Consider the following 20,977-nt stretch of genomic DNA (forward strand, 5'->3'; position numbering starts at 1 on the left):
CCACTGGCTGCCTCAGTGCCTCGCGCTGGTGTTGCGATCAAACCGCGTGTGCGGACAACACACGATTACCTAACATTGCATTCAAATTTAACACATAAATAATAGTGATCTTTTATACAGTAAAACATTACTCACTTAACCACCTTTTTTTTCATGAATTTTCATGTTAAAATTTTTAATTTTTCTTGAATTGTTTCCGAGTTATAGCTACTCAAAGTTGGGTGGTTTTAGAAGATTTTTATTGGTGGAAAATGTTTTCAGCTGCACTTACCCTAACCCATAAATAGTGTGCAGGTCTTAAATTATAGTAGGTACAAAGTACAATGATTAAACATGGATTCAATGATATAAAATTCATTACTATTATGGCTACTGGTCTGCAAATAGAAATCATAGTTCTGACATAGCTAATTAGTAAGTATATATAACACCTGAAAAGCTTCTAAAAACCACCCAACTTTGAGCAGCTATAACTGTCAATAGATTAAAAAAGTTACAAATTTTAATGTGAAAATTCATGAAAAAAATAGCTTTATAATAATTGCATAAATTAATAAGGTAGTCAATTTCTATGCTCAATAAATATAAACAATATTTTTTTATAATTTATTATTATATGCTTAAAAACATACACATTCTTATTTTTAAGTTTACTGTATTATTACAAATAGACAGTCAATGTATCTGAAAAATTAAAACACAAAGAAAAATATTTAATGTAGCTTCAATTTATACTATTATTATATATTTTCTATAAAACTAAATTATATATTTTATAAAAATGAATTATAAATAAGAAATTATAACTTGAACTTGTAATTAAAATAAGGCAGTATTTAGGAATATTTAATTATATAATTTGAAAGTAACATATCATACCCATGATAAATAATTGAAATATTTTTTTACCAAATAATTGAATTATAAATATTTAATCGTACATAATTTGTTAAGAATTTTCTTGAATAACTCTATTTAATTCTTCATCTCGTTTTTGTTTAGTATGTGACATAAACTGATCCAGCTGTTGGTCTAAATCTTCTTTAGAAATTACTTGATCCTTACGAGGAAATTGATCTCTATAAAACATACATAAAATACTATTATGTAGATTTTATAATGAAACATAATATTACAATTAACTAAGTATAATTAATAATTAATTACATTTATTGCTATATGAATAAATTATTTTTTATACAGACAGCAAAATTAAATAATAAAATAGTTGATCAATTGAGTAATTTATAAAACAATTAGACAATCACATTTACTTAAAAATAAATTAATTTAAGAATTTTGACATTATGTTAATGCTGAATCTAATGAACAACCCATCTTACAGGAAAAAAACAAAGGTTTGTACACGAATGTATTATGTGAGTGATAATTTTGTATAATTGTAATACAGTAGAACCCCTCTCACGCCACTCTGGTTGATCCGACTATAATATTATCGATATGAATATTTTAAAAATATGTACATTTAGGTCAAATATTTATGTATATAATATGTAATACTTTTATTCAAATTTTTTGTGTTATACATATTTATAAATAAATATAATTATAATTTAATATATGTATGTAATTTAAAATAATTTAATAAAGAAATTTGATAAAATTTTTTCTACAAATGATTCTGTAAATTTTGATAATCCGACTTTTATCGCATTCCAACCACATCCCCAGACCCAAAGTTGATGGATTAGAGGGATTTTACTGTAGGTTCACAATAAAAAACTGAAAATACTATCAAGAAAAAATATAATTGGGACCATAGATTAAATATTATCTTTATATTATATGAAACTAATGACTAAGGGTAATTTATTATTGTTTATCTGTTTATAATTATCAAAATCTGACTATTTTATGAGTTTTTTTTACAAGATAACCTTTTGTACATAAAACATGTTGGCTTTGTCATCCTAACATTATAGTTCTGATGTTGACATTTTAATTTATAAAGGTATTTATTTTAATACAATATTAGGTACTTGTGCATTATCGCAACTACCTCGATGTCAAACGCATGGCGTACACTGTTTGCACGTCTGTTTAGTCTGTTTAATACGTGTATAATAATACAAAACTATCCAAAGCTAATGTCAATGTAATTTTATTGATAATGTTGTTAGCAAAATTATGGGCATTGTTTTTTTTACCCTTTGACCTACCTTAGGTGGTGTTTTATAGCAAATCGAGGGATATTTTTGTTTTGAATGTCACTCGCGAGCTGCGCTCATGAGTGGCAACGTTGGCTCCTAGGCCATAATTATCCCTAATTGAATTAGAAATAGAATTAACTTGCAAAATGTATTATATATTATGATACATTGTAACTTGTAAGATAATTTCATTCTAAATTTCAGTTACCAACTGATTTAAAATATAATGAAAAGATGACATCTATCTTCTTATAATTAGAGATATTAACTTGAAATTTTTCAATTTTTTTTTTTTTTTAACAAAATACTCTTAAGTAATAAAATATACTAAACAGTTAGTATTTTTATTTTCTTAAATGGGTAAGTTTTTGGTGTATAAATGTATAACTAACAAATTATCTGTTGTCTGAAATTTAAAAAAAAATTATTTCAATTTTTCATGAAAATGTACAATTATACCAATATTATTGATTGAAAAAATGTGTAGTTTTAAAAATTAAGTTATTAAGCCCAATAATACTCAAAAATATTGGAATGAACATGGTTTTTATTAGAATTTATTATTGATGTTTGATTAATCATAATTTTATGTTTGTGATTTTAAATAGGATTTAATTTATAACTAATAGCTTGTTTTAAATATGATTAAAATTTACAACTTATAATAACTATTTAATAAATATAGTTTTTATAACTAACCTCTGTTTTGAATTTTGTCGCTTTTTAGATTTAGAAACCTTAGGAATTCTTTGGCTATTTCCATTAGTGTTTACATTAGGTTTAACAGGTTCTCGTATTTTAGTCTTAGGACCTCCTGAAATAAATGGTTCATTATGAAAAACAATTACAAATCAAATATTTACATCACATTACTTCTTCTTCTTATTCTTCTTCTATCTTCCACCAGTGGAGGTCTTCCTATAGTCAGTCTTTCATGAACAGGAATACCTACTCTATCTGATGATCGTATCATATCATGCATAAGACTATTATACATGCGATTGTTGATTTCAGTTCTTGGAGGAGGTAAGGGTGGTGGAAGTGGTACTCGAAGTCTTTCTCTATTCACAAAGTCCTATTACAGCAAAAATGTATAAGTGAAATATTTGTAAGTACAACAATTTAATGAAGAATTGAAACATACCTGACTCATTAATAGGGAAGCTGCTACTTCAGGTCTACGTTCCATATTAAATGATAGGATACGATGCTTCCTGATAATTTCATCTTCTACGACTGGTTTAGATTTTTTTTGTATTTGAGTGAACCTATATAAAAAAAAACGCATTCAAATTGAATAACAAACAATAACAAAATAAACATTTACGACGACAAACAAAATCTTCTACGATACCTGTCATTCAAACTCATTCCAGTGTTTTTCACCAGTAAATTGCTTTTTCTTGGTGTTGACATTGCAAAAGTCACTGACCACAGAACGGAAAACCGATAAATATTAATATCGACAAAAAAGGCTTCAGAGACGGTGTAACATGATTTTCGGGATGAAAGCGTGAAACGTCGATTTTTATGGATGTCGAGTAAACTGTACCGAACACAAAAACAAAAAAAGCGGGATATTAGTTCAACTCAATAATTCACAGTAAATAACGTACAGATATCCGGAAATAAACCGAATACGAACACAAAACACGACCAAAAACAAAATCAGAATAATCAATGATTATAAAATCAAATAATAAGTCCGAGAAGTATAATAAAGGGTATAAATAACAATCATAAAGGTAATGAATGTAGTACCTATTGTATATTAATTAATGATAATAATATAATAGTACATAGAACAATATTCCGAAAATCGGATGATAATAAACTAAGAAGATCGGGATTTGGGAGATCCCGTTTTCGGTAATAGATAAATAGATAATAGTATATATACAAAGAATAGTTACCATTTTTCGGTAACAAGATAAGATCTTCTAAAGACTGTGGTTACCACAATAGTGGTTATTGTGGTTATGAGTATGGTTTGTGATAAAGAAAAACATTTTTATCTCTATAAATCCGTCACCTGCCAAATTTTAAATTCAATAAATTTGAATTTAATTAATTTCTGTACAGTAGGATATCCGAACATTCCGAACGAGATTATAGAAAGAGATCGTTTAAATTACCTATGATCTAAAAATAAAATTTCAATTTTCTTTCAATTTAAATTTTATTTTTATCTATACTACATTGATATGTAAAAATTCGTCATTGAAAAAGACAACGAATACGATCAAAATTATTATAATTATTGTCTATACATAAAAATATAACCAGTTAATATATTATGTACCTATTTATTTAATAACGTAATCGACGTTCATAATATCTAAACAGTAAACAACATACACGTGCGAACGTTCGATGTAATCGATAAATTTTATTACCAGGAAATATTACAATATACACACATGTATGTGTGTAATTAATATAGCGATGGGATAATAGTTCTTAAGCCTGTTTGGATCCTATTTAACAGGGCTGTTAAACTTTTATGGACTTTGACCGACCCCGTCGGCCTACAATGGTTGAAATGTAGATATTTCTTGTATATTTGTACATTTAAATATACATAAGCGATAATCGATTAATGTAAGTGGGTCCCGGTCCTAAAATAGTATCTGCATACAGTTTACTAAATAATCGTACATGAATAAATAGATCTATAAATAGATCATTTTGTCATGTACTCATGTAATCGCAGATCGCGAAAACAAAAGATAAAAATAATGAACGTTAATAGTCGACAAGCTAATGGAAACTGCATGTGTATTATCATTAAAATGTAATTTTCAACAAAAAAAAGTGCAAATTTATAAATATAAAAGTACAAAAATTGAATAAAATTCACCAACAGGCAAAAATACTAAAAAATGACCGTTAAGCATAAAATTCCTTAAAAATGCAAAATTAAAATTGTATCATTAAATTCTATACTTCATGAATCAAATTTCTGTATAAAAGAGCTTTCAATGTGAGCATTAGAAAAAAAGACGCAAATGCATCATGTTCCGGGCCTACGTTAGAAAAAAAAATACTCCATTGCCTGATTTTTCTTTAAAAAAAAAAAAAAAAAATAGAAAATTTCTCTAATTTAAAACATGGAGCTGTAGTTTTCTAAGTTTTCTTTCTGTTTTTATTTTTTGTATTATATTTTGAATAGGTTTATGTTGATGCTTCAATTAAAAATGATTTTACATTATTCGAGTTAGATAATGCATAATTGTATAGATTTTTACTAAATAATGTTCTACTACTAAAATAATCAAATAATTTATTAAAAAATTCTATAAACCCTGACGTGATTTTTGCTGTTTTACTTTTTAATGTTTTGTTTAAATACACGTTCGTAAAGTGGATGTTATCGCGTGACTTAGTAAATGAACAGTTAATTTTATTAACATTTTTTGGAATGAACTTGGATTGATATGAGGCATAGGCGCATAGCATCCGTTATTTTTAAAAGAGCTCTACTTTTTGTATTTATTTTATCTATTTGATACGTTACTGCTATATCACTGAATGAATTTTAACATCACCCTATTTAGAACAGGAACCAATTAAGTTATTTCTAATACATACCTACTTTTGAACAGGTGTGGAATATCAAAAATATTTTGCTTTCTTCGACAAAAAAAATGGTTTATTTTCATTAATTCCTAATGGTAAAAATACACTGGTTGTTTCATGTTTGTGGTAGCGCTCTGCAGTGGTCGCCAACGATTGGCAATTAGCCGTTACCTAACCGAGTTTTCATTTTTTTCTACGGTAATGGATTATCTGCACATTATAAAATCAATGGTTTTATATAGATCTAAAGCCGTGGTACCTACTGTCACCTAGCGCCTACCTGTTGAATAACTATTGTAAGTCTAGGGATGGGAGAAATGAATCATTATCTGATTCGAATCATTTGAATCGATTCAGTAAATACTAAATTGGTTCGGTCAAATGAATCGTTCATTTGATTCACCAATATAATATTATATTGAATTGAAATTCATTCAGTAAACAGTTATCAATTTATCATATACACTTAATGATAATTAAATAACAAATGAATCGATTTCGATTTTTAAATCATATATTATTATGTGATGTTTTATTTTTTATTTACTATTTATAATCAATGGTAATATATATACGATATACCACATATATTACATATATACTTTTATACCAATTATTATGAACGATTTAATTTTAATATAGAAGTACGACAATGTGTAGGTATATTAAAAATATCTCATGGGACATTGAAATTCGTGAATTAAGGCAAAATGGATCTACTCTCCCCCTCAATAATGACACCGTTTTATAGTTCTGCTGCATAATCGTCTTAACTACAACTATACGTGTCATGGGTTCCCGATTGAATGTCTGTTAACACAATTACTGAGAATCTTATTATACTAACATCACATAGTTTTCCAGTCTTCTTGGTGTTTGTCTACATAGTGTCATAAATATTCCACAAGGGTCCTATGCGACCTCTTTAATTCATCTTTAGATTGTGGGCGATATAGCGTATTATTTATATTTTCTATACTTGCAGTAGCTCAACAACATTCCTTATGGTATGTATACTCGTTAAATCTGTTCCACAATCGGGTTGTAATTGGTTTCAATTAAAAAAAATAGAATATTTGTGTTAATTTTTAGGTGATGATGATTTTTTTTCTGGAATATTACCATTCCCGATTATACAGTCTGCAGGGATTTAATATTTCGGGATTCTATGATACGAGAGGCTATATTAATCTGGATCGAAAATTCTTAGAAACTATAAACTAATAACTAATATTTACACTAACATACAGTAGTTACTAAAAATAATAAAAAATACCTACATAAATAATTGTTGTTTGGCTAAATGATTTGAAAATTAAAGAATCAATGGCGATAGAAAACTTCCAACGGAAATGATTTTGAAATTAAATCTAACTGCCAAATTATGATTTTATTAGAGTTTTTAGTACACTTAACTATGAAGTAGAAAAGTGTCAAGGAAGTTTTTTAATTTATGTTAAAAGATCCAAATTTGAGGAAATTGAAAATTAAAATGTATAATAATAATATCTCCTCTAAAGATTTTTGTTATATCGTGATACCTCTAAAATTAATTTGATCAATTTTTAGCAAATCTTATTCATGCCATTCTATTGTTCTAAGGTACGTCAAAATTGACTATTGACTTTTAAGTTAATAATAACAATCATATATTCAATCTTTTTGGCAAAAATTAGTTCAACATACCTTATTAATAATAGAAAAATAAATTACCATAAGTAATATAAATAAATTATAATATAGCCTTAATAATATAGGTTTACATACCGTTTCTTATCAGAATCATATTTGTATGTAAATATTTATGATTAATTTCAAATTAACACTACCATTACAGTGACGAGTTACAATCAAATCCTACAATACAGTAGAGTAACTTTTCTAGGTTTTTTTTTATAACTAAAGTAAAAATGTACAAAAATCAAAGATACATCATTTAAATGCATGCTAGTTTTTAATTTAATAATCAAAAATAAAATATAGGTATCTGGTACTGATTTTTTTTTATAAAAAATGTATATATTAATCTATTTTTTTATGGTTAATTACAATAATAGTTTAAATAACGGATTTTTAGAGATGGATTTTAGGTCAATTTGTACAGTTAACAAAAAAATCAATGTTAACATTACATGCAAGTATTTGTACAAAATTTATGACAACATAACTTAAAAAATTAACAATAGTATAATTATTAATTTTTAAATATTTACATTTAAAAATAATAATAAAAAGAAATTAATTAATTTAAATATATATATTTATCAAATAAAAAAATTATTTTCAACGAGAAACATGGACATATTTAATACTTAAATAAAGATTGTTTTCTTTAATTTTAAAGGGACTAAATCGTTCCTAAAAAGACCAAGATTACATGAAACGAGCTGATATGTTTTTACGCATGCTCACTCCTATTCGCCAAGATCAAGTTCACCAACATTGATACGTTCTGAAGCGACCACATTAAAGCCAAGTACTTTATTATCTAGTGGCACCATCTTATTCCGTTTTTTGTTTTTGCTCTATAAAAATAAACAGAACATTACATTAGATTTTATAGTTAAAATAAAAATAAAACTAAAAATGTATACTACAAGACTTCAAACATTTTAGATTAAGACTTTAATTCGACTCTACAGTAAATGTATACTCAAAACTTTTGTCTTCACTACGTAACTCTAACAAAACTCAAACCTTAAAAATAAAATTTCAATTTCAAGTAGGTACTAAAAGTAAACATAATTGAAATTAATTAACTATTATAAGTCACAATTAAAACTATCAATATTGAATACTATACAATAAATAATAAACTAATAAACACAATAAATTCACATCTAACTAACTACCAACTACTACATACATACAGGGAAATTTATTTTAATATTATATATTTATAGCTAAGATGTGGATTTTTAAATAAAAATATAAATTTTATTAAATGCAGAATTCTTAATTCTAATTAAAATGTATCAAGTTTCATAACACTTTGTATAAAATATATTCATTAATATATATTTTGATGAAAATGCATTTATTGTTTAACTATTATTCCAATAACTTTTTTTCTTTCTAAAATTAAATTATGATTATAATGGTTCTAAGAATTAATTGTAAAATTATATCAAATAAAAGCTAATTACAATCAAAACTTGATTTTAGACCAACCAAAAAAACGATTTAATTACTTTGATTATATGATAGATAGGTATTTAACTAAAAAAAATATTCTACATAATACTACATTCTTCTTCATACATTTTTGGTAATATGACTTAAGTTTCTTTTAACTATTTCATTTAGAGCACATGTCCTGTTTTGCAAAATTAATTTGTAACCTCGGTTGGAAAATGTGTCTACTTCTGAACAATTTACTTCTAACAAAATATTTTAAAATCAGGAAATTTTACTTATGATAAATGTTTCTTTTTTTAATGATAATATAAAACTTATTAAAGAAGAAAACTGTTCAGAAACTAAAGTCACCATAAAAATTATATACTTTATCAAGAAATTATAAATTTTTTCAATGACATGATTTGTAGAATCATAGGTTACATAAACAAAAATGTATGAACAACTGTTAAGTGGGAAAATAATTTTTAATCAATTAACTTATATTGGTGCATTTTTTATATTTTTCTAATTTAAGTGATATTTACTAATATGATACTTTTTTAAATTCATAGATATTAAAAATATAATATAATATAATATAATCATACATAAATATAGACTAACAGTTAATAATACTATTTTGTTGCAATTAATATGATATTCATTTCATATCGAGATGAAGTTTTTAATATCATTAAACCTAAGAAATCACACACATTTAAATTGTTCAAAATTATGAAAGGTACAAGCAGAAATAAAAAAATAACTTACTTTCATTTCTACAAAATCAGAACTCCTTTGTTTATTTTGTATTTTTAAGCGCTTGTCAAAGAATTGTTTACTAAATTCTCTAACTTCTTTATTATCACCCAGATAACTCTGAATGTAGTCCTTAACTTCATATTCAGATTCAACATCTTTCAAAAATGTCACAAATGTTGGTACTAAAGAAAAAATTTGTTGAATTAAAAGATATCATAATGAATATATTAAATTAACACTTACTGTCAATAGTATTTTTATTGAGAGTTGCTAGATGTTTACAACACCACTGGCTAAATTCGTCAGTACAATTATTATTTTCACCTCTACTTTCTATAGCTTTTTTCATCGCGTTTGTTTGCTGTACGGTTTGATTTACAGTTTTTGCTACATTTTTTACATTACTTTTATTATTAACTGTAACAGCAGGAGTTTTATTTGATTTTTGTATCTGTGGTTTATCAGTATCTAAAATATAAAATAAATTTTATTTATAAGCTATGTTAATTTAAACCTTTGGTTTTATTTTATCAATTAATCGAGTAAAATTAAAATAGTAAATAATTAATAATTTATGTAAGTTTTTGATAAAATATTAACTTGTTTATCATATAATAACTTAACAATACAATTGATTTAATAAAAAAAAGCAAATTCTTAGAGGCAAGTTAAGTAAAAATTACATTACATTGTAGTAACATTAGTTAACATACTCGTTTGATTGGATGATCCCCAAACAGAATTATTAGCCACCGGAGTAGATTGAGGAACATTTTTAGTGATAACAGTAGACCAAGACTGCATTTTAACTGTAGATCTTGCTTTTTCTTGTTTCGCCTGTTCAATTGCTACCATAGATATTTCTCGTTCAGTGCGTTCACGTTCTTTTTGTTTCATCAATTGTTCACGTTTTTGTTCTTCAGCTTGAATTTCAGCCATAGACTTAATTTGCACTTGTTTTTTTTGATCAGCAGCAGCCCACGGTGCAGATGCATTTTCTACACCATTATGTGCCACTGTTTGAGGTTCTTTTTTCTTTTTCTATATATATATATATGAAAAAAAAATTAGACATATTTAAAAGATAGCAATAGTAAAACATCAGTATTATTTTTTTTTTGATTTTTATAAGTTTTTTCTAGTATCTGATTATTTAATAATTTTAATAGACAACTTAAAAACTAGAATAAACAACTGTAATATTTTTATTACATAATCAAAATGTTAATATTTAGAATATTATTTGTTATGGAAAATAATTTGCAAATTAAATAATACATGAGAAGCATTTAATTTTAAACCTTTAGATACAGTATTGTATACATATTATAAGTCTTTAAGCTAAAACAACCCATACCATTGTTAATTACAAAATTGTTTAATCATTTGTTTTTATTGATTAATTAATGTTAGTTTTTCTACGTGTTTTTCTCTGTTAAGTAGACTTAATAATGTATATAAAATTAAGATAGTCTATAACTATGTTTAATGTCAATGGCGAGAGTTTTAAAACACAATTGTACTAGTATTAGAATGCAACACTTTTTTTAATTAAAAAATGAATAGAAGGGCAATATTGGAATAAATACCAAGAATATCTCAACCATTACAGCACATTTTTAGACTCGGTGAAATAAAGAGTTTACATTGATACATTTTATGATGTAAATAATCCCTTTTTAGTTTTTAATTAATTAAAAGTTTATATTAATTTAGTAATAGGGCAAACAGACAATAAGAGGGTTTAGCAGAATAACAAATAAGACCTTTTCCACAGTAAAATTCAATATTTCCTTTTCTCTTATGTCCCAGTATATTATATTATATATATAAATAAAAGTAGCAAAACGAAAACTTTTTAAAAGTTGTTACACTTTACATTTACATTCAACTAATTATTATGTACAAAAGTTACAATACCTTTTGTGGCTCAGTAACTATAGGAACAGCACTTGATCTAGAGGTATCTTGTTTCTTTTTATTTTCTTCTTCTTTTTTCTTCTGATCTTGTTTTTTAGTATCTTCCTTCCGTTTTAATTCATCTTTCTTTTTTTGTTCTTCCTTTTTCTTCTGTTCTTCTTTTTTTTTTAAATCAGATTTTCTAAAATAAAAAAATTAATTAATAAGTTTTATTATTTGAAATTCATTATAACTACAAAGTAACTCTATTATTATGAACCGATTTATTATTTCAAAAACAAAAAAACATCTTAAAAAATAAAATATATGTTAAATTATTGATTGTTATAATTTTATACTTTTTGTGATGATAACATAGATTTTTAATTCATATTTTGAAATAGAATATTCTTTAGTGTATTTTGAGAACATATAAAATCGAAATTCGGATGAGGAGTTAATGAGTTGAAAGTATTTAAAGTTAAGTGGAGTACTAAACAAATACTTATTGGATATCCTTGTCTCTATTTCACTCACTAATAATTTAAACGCTTATTAGTTTATTAATTTTACTCATTAACTACTCGGTTGAATTTTTAATTTTTATGTATCAAAATATTCCAAAGCATATTCTACTGCAGAATATGAAATAAAAATGTATATCGCCTTCAAAAAAGTAAAAAATTAGTTTTAGTTTTACTGTTAATTATATAAAAGAACATTTTTTAAAAATACCTATAAATAGATTTAAAAATAATGAGTGAATCATAATAAAAAATATCTCCCGGTAAAAAAAATATTTATAATTTAACATAATGCAATAAATCTAACCTTTTCTTTTCTTCTTCTAAAAGTCGTTTTTCTTCCTCTTTCTTTTTTTCTTCTAACAGTCTTTTTTCTTTCTCCTCTTTTATTTTTTTTTCATGTTCACGTTTTTTGGCCTGTTCTTCTTCCAATTTTTTTTTCTCCATTTTTTTCTTTTCAGCTTCTTCTTTTAACTTTTTTTCATGTTCTTTAATTTTACGAGCTTCTTCCTGAAATTATGTATTATTATTATATTATATTTATACTGCATAAATATATGAATAAATGTATTCATTAAAATTCAAGGAATTGGAAATTATTCATTTATCTAAATTAACAGTATATACATCAAGTTAATAATTTATAACTATGAAAATTAAAATTAATTAAAAACAAATTAACATAACATTTATTTAACAATTCTATAAACAACCCTTAAAAATTTAATAAATTAATATTGAATTCAAATATTTTATAAATTTTGATAGTGTTGTCATGTGGAAACTTTTAACAGTAAAATACAATCAAAAAAAAAATATGTAGAGAAAAGTATGTTCTTTGTACTAGTTCAAAAAAAGTTATTTATATCAAACATTAAATTGACTAACTACTTAATAAATTACAACTAATGTTTATTCCCTTATAAGTTTGTAAAAATAATTTAGTGAATAAATTGATAAGAGTATATACCTTCTTTTTTTCTTCTTCTAGTTGAGCTTTTTCAAGTTCTTGTTTTTTTTTTAATTCTTTCTGCATTCTGGACTTTTCTGCTTCTCTTTTTTTAATCTGTTCATTTTGTTTACTATAAATTAAAACAAATTTTAGTGGTAAATAATTGTAATTTTAAGGTATAAATTTGTAAGTAACAATAAAATACATTTCTTGTTTTCTAGCTTCTTGACTTCGTCTTGCTTCTTCTTTTATTGTTTCTTCCTACACGCATATAAATAAGCAAGTAAAATAACCAGAAATAACAATAAAAAGTAAATTAAATCAACGTTAATTGAATATTTTTTAACAATTAGTTTGTAAATGAGTAACACAGGGATGTTACTTACAATAGCTTTATGATCGGCTCCAATAATTTTAGTATATTCTCCAGATCCCCACAAAACACCAGGTGTCTGTTGAGATGTTTCAATAGAAGGTCCAGTTTGCCAACCACCAATGCCAATTGGGCCATTCATTTTAGGTTTATTGTCTGGACCCGTAAAATCCATACCCCATACACTCGTTTCTGCTACCTGATGATAATATGATGATCTTACATATAAAAAAAAAACAAATTAAATTGAAATAAATAAATACTTTGAGTGGTTTATCTTGAGGAGCACCCAATTGTCTTAAAAGATCAGATATCGGATTGTTTTCTGGTTGAGCACTATTTGGTCGAATAATATTGGAATTTTGATGATGATGATTTGAATTCACTGGCGGTGGCGTAGATGTTTTTAAACCTCCCATATTTTGTACTAACGAATGGAGAGGGTCCAGTTGTTGTGTCATTGGTTGAGGTGGCACAGAATGAATATGTTTAGGATCAATTTGCTAAAATGTAAAGAATGTTATTTCATGAAATATATGATATTATTTTAATTTGTATATTACATGGTTGAAATGTTGTTGTTGTTGTTGTTGTTGTTGCTGCTGCTGCTGCTGTTGCATATGGGATAACATTACCATTAAATTGTTATTAGGTGGTGCATTCATGGGGTGAATATTTGGTGTTGGCTGTGGTTGAGGAAGGATAGGGGCTGTAAACATTGGAGGAATTGCAGTGTTTGCTTCTACATTTCTAATGTGATGCATTATCAACTAAACATACAAATAAAACAAGTAGTAGTTACAGTAGTAGTTCAGTAAGTATTAAAGAAAAATATAATAAATTTAATAATTACTTGTTGTTGTTCAATAGGTGATAGGGTATTCCACCTTTCGGATTGGGATAATTGATGAACCGCACTTTGAATAGCTAATTCCCTTTGCCTACAAAATGTATATTTTGAGTTTTTATAACATTAAAAAATAACATATTTCATTGATTTAATTTTCTACTTTGTTTTATGTAAGTAAAAAATAATGAATAGTATTTGAATAGTTAAAAACTTACTTTAAAAATAATTGCCTGTATTGGTATTGTTGCTGTTGTTGTTGAAGAACCAATGATTCATTCATTGTGAAAGGGTTGTGTGTTGGAGGAGGTTGTACTCCTATTCGGCTATTGATTTTCACATCATGCTCCTAAAAATATTAAATATAATATACTTAGCATTGATCATAAATAAAAAAAAATCTAATACAAATTTAATATAATACCGAAAATGGAGTGTCTGAAAATGGTACATTTCCTTTTAATCGTACAAGATCACCTAAGGAATAAAAATGTTCATCACATGCTCTCTTCACCATTAACATGTTGTCATGGAAATATCCCAAACTATACCATTCTGCCATTTCAGTTGTCAAGAAAGGACCTAAAGAATTAAATTATTATCATTGATATTCTAAAGCAGTTTACTAATAATTTACCTTGAACTTCGCCTTGAGGATCTCTATAATACCATTTATTATTAGTAAGAGGTGCAAGTGGAGAATGCGAAGTTGGGCCTATTTTGAAATTATCACTGGTCAATCTAGACACCATTGATTCTGCCTCAGCATCCAATGTATCAATTCGATGATGAGCATTAGCATTTAAACCTAAAAATGGTAATAATAGTTCTAAATCAAATTTTATTAATAATTTAATGGTACAAATTAAACACTCAATATTAAGTTATAACTTAATTTTTAAATTTTAAATTATGTAGGGCAGTAGTTCTCAACCTTTTTATATTCGCGTACCACCTAACCATTTTTTGGCTTTTTTATTTTGCTTATAAATAATGTACATGTTTATGTTTTTTATAGAGGGAGATTTTCTACCCATACCTCAGGTTGAGAAGCACTGATATAGGGTATTAGAAAAATAAACAAATCGTGTAAATAAAATACTTACTTGTTGATCGATGGATGGGGTTAATATTAGTATTATCAATGTGACTGCCTATACCAGGCATCTCTCTCAAGTTTTTAATGTTTTCTATTTTATTAGGTTGACAATCAGACATTAGTGGAATTGCTGGACTGCTTTTGCTATGAATAACTGGAATATCTGGAACTTGTTGAATTCTTACTGGTTCAGGATGATTCATCATTACTTGTTCATTCTGTACGAATACTTCTTTAGTTATTTGAGGATTAATTTGTTGATGCTGTTGTCTTATGGATTTAAAACGTTCAGGGGAAGAAATTATTTCTTCATTATGTGATGGTGAAGTAGATATTGAAGACGATACAACTTCTAAAAAATAAATAAAAATATATTTAATTTATTAATATAATTCTTTGGTGTCAATATTAATAATTGAATTTGAATACCAAATATTATCAGCAAGAAAATATTAAAATATAAATACTTTAAATAAATTATTAATTATAACACGAGAAAGTCGATTTTATGAGGATAATATTGAATATATTCATCATTAAAATGAATTAAAACAAACAAATGATTCTAGTTTTTTTATTAAAAATATTAAGTAAAAATTACTACTTGTTTGTATGTTTCACATATACATTTGTAACGAAATTTGATTATGTAAAGCATAAACACAACAAACACTATAATAATAATTTAATGTTAAACTACATAATACAATGATTATTAATATATAAATTTTTTAATACTAGACTGGTCATTATTAAAACTTAAAGTAAGTTTTTGTTTAATAAATAGTAATGAATTAAGTACAAAATTGATTTTGGTAGATAAAATACTAGAACAATATTGTGATATAGAAAATAATTTTTTTTTTTTTTAAATGGAATTTTACTTTTTTTTTTTATCAAGATTTAAAACATTCTACATACCTTCTTTTTCTTGGCCATTTAATTGTTTATCGTCTACAGGTGAAATATTTGAGCTTTCTACATTATTAACATTTGTATCATTATTATCATTGTCTTCTTCATATTCTCGCCCCTCCTTAAATTAAAATTAAGTATTGAATACCAATTGATTTTTAGAACTTTAAAATTAATTTTAATTGTCATACTTCTCTAGATAGTTCATCTGCCATGTTATAGTGATGTTCTTCTTCATAATGATTATCGTGGAAAGCACCCGATGAATCAAAACTTCCACCTTTTTCACCAGGATTATCAACAGCCCTACAATAGATGTTACTAAAAGAAAAATCAAAAACAAAAACTGCAATAATAATTACCATTCTGGTAAATTTTCTCCCCAATCAAGTTTTCGTCGTTCGGTTGTGGAATTATTTGACCATCTAGATTCACCACGATCCCATCCTTCATCTTCATCATATTTTGATGTAGGCCGTCCAGCAGGCCATCTATCATTGTTATAAGAATCTGTTCGAGTTCGTCCCCAACGACCATTAGATTCATCAGATTGGCCTTGAAGTGCGCCACCTCTATTTTTCCTCCACCAATTTGATTCATCTCTTCCTCTCCAATCATTTGAATATTCACCATTGCGATTCATATTTCTTTCATTCTAAAAAAATAGTTTATTTTATAAAATTTCGTTTTTAGGTTAGCATAAATGTCACATTATTTTATTTTTTTTTAAACAGTATTCATTTCCCAAAACAACCTCCTAATTGTCAGATCAATAGAATATTGTAACCTGGCATTAGGGGCTAACTGTATTCATATCAATATGTTTTGTTTTTATTAGCAAACAAATAGTATGGACTGTCACTGAGCCATACATCACACACTCACAAAAAAAAAAGTAAATATTTTTAATAAAAAATGACATTATATAGACTGTCTAGTTTAATAAATTAATGTACTGTATAGAGCTAAATGGATAAAATTGAATAAACACATCAATGTTAGCACCTTGCACTTATATACTATAACTAGTATAACTAATAGATAATAATAATTTTTAATAAAATTTTAAAACACCAATTACTAATAATCAAATATTTATAAGCATCAATTAAATTTTAATAAAAAATAAATAATATACCGAGTTAAGTCTCTCAAAAGGCCTATGAGGACCTCTGTTCATTGGTGAGCCTCCACCTTCAGGGCCTTCTTCATAACCTGGACGTGTAGTATTGTAATAATAACCACCACGTCCACCTCTTCCTCTGGCACTTGTACTTCCTCCACGAACTTCAATATTAGCAGTACCTCTACCACCAGTTGTTCGAACAGATGCTCTGATAATGGTATCACTATTTATACCTCGATTCCAAAGTCTCTGAAAAATCAAAAATAATAGATTCAAATTTAAATATTTACACACGTTTTAAGTGTAAAAACATACAGTTTCTTCTTCAGACATTTGTTGTAAAGACAATGGATTTTGAGGTTTTTCATTATACACCATAGACAGTTCTTTAAGCGATTCAGGTGGAATATTACATGCTGAAATATCGAATAAGGCTAACATTTCTTCTCGGCCATAACGATGTTCAGCAAGCTGTGGTTTTGATATACCTTGAGACATATTCCTTAACCTATTTCATAAATAGTTACACATGTTAATATATCTAATAATTGAAAAATAAACAACAATGAAATATGTTCAAAATAAAATAAAATTTAAGATTAAAAACTAATATCAACGAATCAACAATATCATAATACTCTATAATAACTATTTGCAAAATCTAAGAAACATAAAATCAGTAGCATAATTATGAATGAATTACAATGAAAAATTGTGTTTATATTCAAATTATGTCTTACTATCAATACATTTGGTAAGCTTGCATCAAATGAAGAATGATTATAATAGGGTGATTAAGTTAGTTTTAGGAAGCATATAATATAATTTATGTTGAAAATTAAATAACATAGAAAATACAATAGCATATTTTTAAATGACATCAAGCTCAGTACAAGATACAATAATACAAGAAATATACTATAAAAAAAATTCAAGATAAAATATGATCCATACCTAAATTATAAAAGTTTTAATAAAATGTAATTATTAAGAAAGTGACTAGAAAATATTAGTAATAATAAGTAAAATAATATTAATGTAGAATAATCAATTTTTTTTTATATAGTTACTATATTTATAACTTAAATATATTTAAAAAATAAAAAACATGTATGGTAAGTAACATACAACAGTTAATTAAATAAAAAAGTAAAAAGTATTAGATATGTATATTAATAACTAGCATTACACTCAAAAAATAAAAAAAATGAAATAAATGGTTAATACATACAAAGTTTAAAAATCATATAATTCTTATCACATGGATTTTTAGTAAATAGGGAATAAATATTTTACTATTTTATACAACTACTAAATACAATACTTATAATTTCATAATACTAAGATGCATGTGACAAATTTGAAACTTAAAATATATAAAATGAAGGTTCTGAATGTTTGCCAAAGAATTACTATTTCCTATCTATGGCCAATTAGTTTTTACGAAACAAAAATTAATTTTATTACAAATTCTACATTGTAGATATCACAGATAGAGATATTACTTTTAAAATTATTTTATATTGATTATAATGGAAAAAAAATGTATTAGGTTTAATATATAAGTAACAAGTATGTAACAAGGATCCATAGGCGTAATTATAAAATTTATAATAAATACCAAAAAATTATTAAACAAGTAAACGAATACTAGCAAATTAAAGTAACTAAGAGAAAACCAATTATAGTAGATTCTTTCATTAAGCAAATAAGCTAAATAATACTCAAATAATTAAAAAATGTAACGTAGGTATGATGATTTTTGTACAAATAGTAAATAATAAATTATAATAGTTTTAGGATGAATCAACTACTATATATTTAAATACACTAACTGATGAAAAATGAAGGAAAACAGTGATTGAGATTTTTTATAGTGGAAAGAAAAATAAGAACTACATGCACTACTACTATAGAACGTGCACTATGAAATTAATAAAACGTTGATTCGTTGAGGGGAATCGACGTGCACAATTGCAAGTGTCGAGAAAATAGAAGAAGATGAAATAAATAAAATATAAAGAAAACATAAACCTAGACGTGCTTACCACTCTGGACCAAACTTAATGGAATCTGTCATGATTTCACCTTTTTTTTAAAAACAAAAAAAAGTAGTATGAACGCAAAACGCTGGAACAGAAAAAAAAAGGAGGATTCGAATATTAATTAAAAGTTAAGTAACACTAAACCCACATTAAACCTGTTGATCGTTTTTGACACGGCAATAGAGGTACACACACACACACGCACGAGTTTAGTCTCTAAAATTTGAGTGTGGTGTGAAATTCGAGAGCGAAGAAATAAAATTATACAACAAATATTCTCCGACAAAAAGAAATTTAAACATCACAAGGAAACAAACTGGGGCATAAAATACACGGCAAATAAATATTGTAGTTTTGCTGACAAAAAATTATTAAATATTATCAAAAACGAAAAACGGAGCGTGTATGAGGGGGCGGGGTAGAGAAAAATCAAAATTTGACCGTCTAACCTTTGGTTGAGTGTGGCAAAAACAGAGTACGACGGCGACGGCTGCACGGGAAAAACAATCGGTGAAACGGGTTGCGTACAGGATTCGGGAAAATTGCGCTGATGCCTGATGTGGACATTCAAGAACACTATACAGGTAATACGGTTACAACGGCGGAGAGTGCAGTGGAAAATAATAATAATACACTATATACACGCACCACACATACACATACATGTATATATACATAGAATATCGAGTGACAACAAAGCAAACATAACCTAACAATTGCGCGCGGTAAGGGAAACGGGACGGATCCACATCCACTGCACGCACTTGCGCTCGCGCCGCCGAAATCTTGTAATGTTATAAGCTATATTAAGTGCTCTGTTAACCGTTACGACTTGCAACCCACAGTCGGAAGTCCGCGAGTCGTGACGGCAGGCACCGGATTATGGCTCTCAAGATCGGAGACTGGAGATTGAAGATCCCGCGATCCCTAAACGGCTCGTACATCGAGAACAGATGACGAGCAATGCGGATACAGACCGTCGTAGTCGGTTAAAACCAAGCGAAGGGCCGTTCTTTTTTTTTTTTTTATGTTTTTAATAAAATTATTATTATTATCTACACCGATGTTATTATATTGCAAATGATGCGTGCAAACGGTAAATACTATACAAGCCGTACCTGAAATATAATATAATCCGGAAACACGGGACAAACGACAACGGTATGACTGACGTAGGTGCACAGTGAGCTCGTGCGTAGAGAGGAAAAAACGATTTTGTGTTTCCTCTGCGCTTAGTGCCAGCGTATTATGTAAAAAAAATAAAAAAAAAAAAAAACGAAAAGTTCATAGACGTACGAGATTTACACACTTGTATGTTGTGTATATATATATGTACGTAAATTATATATATATATATATATATATGTATGTAATGTAAACCTATATATAAATTGATACGTTTGTAGACCTACGATGGGACATGATACGCGAGCGCGTGTGTGATACGTAGAAGGTGTAAATCGTCGGACACCGTCGCCGCCGTTGGTGGGATGGATCAGCGGAAGGGTCGAAATAATACGACGACGGTCCCGTCCTCCAATCGACGTGCGGTCCTTTTGTTTACG

General features: G+C 26.7%; 2 protein-coding genes across 9 annotated transcripts; both read right to left on the reverse strand.

Annotated features, from left to right (window-relative positions):
* Positions 1–835: 835 nt before the first annotated feature.
* On the reverse strand, positions 836–5,848 carry LOC114121831 (uncharacterized). Of its 3 annotated transcripts, none has more exons than XM_050201891.1 (6): positions 5,763–5,848; positions 3,526–3,717; positions 3,316–3,439; positions 3,045–3,246; positions 2,871–2,985; positions 836–1,079 (listed from the first exon to the last, which is right to left on the reverse strand). In XM_050201891.1, exons 1-6 carry the CDS (start codon positions 5,831–5,833, stop codon positions 950–952), a joined length of 834 nt encoding a protein of 277 aa, XP_050057848.1. In that variant the 5' UTR covers positions 5,834–5,848; the 3' UTR covers positions 836–949. The 3 variants fall into 3 exon arrangements, with proteins under 3 accessions (XP_050057848.1, XP_027840113.1, XP_050057849.1); XM_027984312.2 differs by lacking the exon at positions 5,763–5,848 and adding an exon at positions 3,933–4,082; XM_050201892.1 differs by lacking the exon at positions 5,763–5,848 and adding an exon at positions 3,788–3,936.
* A 1,621-nt stretch (positions 5,849–7,469) lies between these two features.
* On the reverse strand, positions 7,470–20,732 carry LOC114121797 (GRB10-interacting GYF protein 2). 6 transcript variants are annotated; one of them, XM_027984264.2, is made up of 23 exons: positions 20,531–20,732; positions 19,416–19,497; positions 17,683–17,875; positions 17,380–17,616; positions 16,604–16,896; positions 16,433–16,562; positions 16,248–16,362; positions 15,334–15,678; positions 14,865–15,035; positions 14,652–14,809; positions 14,446–14,576; positions 14,234–14,321; positions 13,944–14,150; positions 13,644–13,883; positions 13,394–13,579; positions 13,213–13,268; positions 13,026–13,137; positions 12,363–12,565; positions 11,553–11,733; positions 10,346–10,673; positions 9,876–10,100; positions 9,642–9,814; positions 7,470–8,275 (listed from the first exon to the last, which is right to left on the reverse strand). In XM_027984264.2, exons 2-23 carry the CDS (start codon positions 19,445–19,447, stop codon positions 8,165–8,167), a joined length of 3,915 nt encoding a protein of 1,304 aa, XP_027840065.2. In that variant the 5' UTR covers positions 19,448–19,497; positions 20,531–20,732; the 3' UTR covers positions 7,470–8,164. The 6 variants fall into 6 exon arrangements, with proteins under 6 accessions (XP_027840065.2, XP_027840067.2, XP_027840064.2 ...); XM_027984266.2 differs by lacking the exon at positions 20,531–20,732 and adding an exon at positions 19,862–20,434 and having other exon boundaries at positions 16,433–16,547; XM_027984263.2 differs by lacking the exon at positions 20,531–20,732 and adding an exon at positions 19,862–20,434.
* Positions 20,733–20,977: the final 245 nt, after the last annotated feature.

Source organism: Aphis gossypii, chromosome 2 (genome assembly GCF_020184175.1).
Source record: "Aphis gossypii isolate Hap1 chromosome 2, ASM2018417v2, whole genome shotgun sequence".
Classification (NCBI taxonomy): domain Eukaryota; kingdom Metazoa; phylum Arthropoda; class Insecta; order Hemiptera; family Aphididae; genus Aphis; species Aphis gossypii.

What these genes read in the sequence shown, in the direction of transcription:
- LOC114121831 (XM_050201891.1), bottom strand. Translation starts at nt 5,833, where the DNA reads ATGAAAATAAACCATTTTTTTTGTCGAAGAAAGCAAAATATTTTTGAT. An exon ending in GGAATGAGTTTGAATGACAG is followed by an intron (nt 3,440 to 3,525) that starts GTATCGTAGAAG and finishes TTTTTTATATAG; the next exon opens with GTTCACTCAAATACAAAAAA. An exon ending in CGACAAAATTCAAAACAGAG is followed by an intron (nt 1,080 to 2,870) that starts GTTAGTTATAAA and finishes TATGTTTTATAG; the next exon opens with AGATCAATTTCCTCGTAAGG.
- LOC114121797 (XM_027984264.2), bottom strand. Translation starts at nt 19,447, where the DNA reads ATGACAGATTCCATTAAGTTTGGTCCAGAGTG. An exon ending in AAATGGCCAAGAAAAAGAAG is followed by an intron (nt 15,679 to 16,247) that starts GTATGTAGAATG and finishes TTTATTTTTTAG; the next exon opens with AAGTTGTATCGTCTTCAATA. An exon ending in CACCTATTGAACAACAACAA is followed by an intron (nt 14,151 to 14,233) that starts GTAATTATTAAA and finishes TTGTATGTTTAG; the next exon opens with TTGATAATGCATCACATTAG.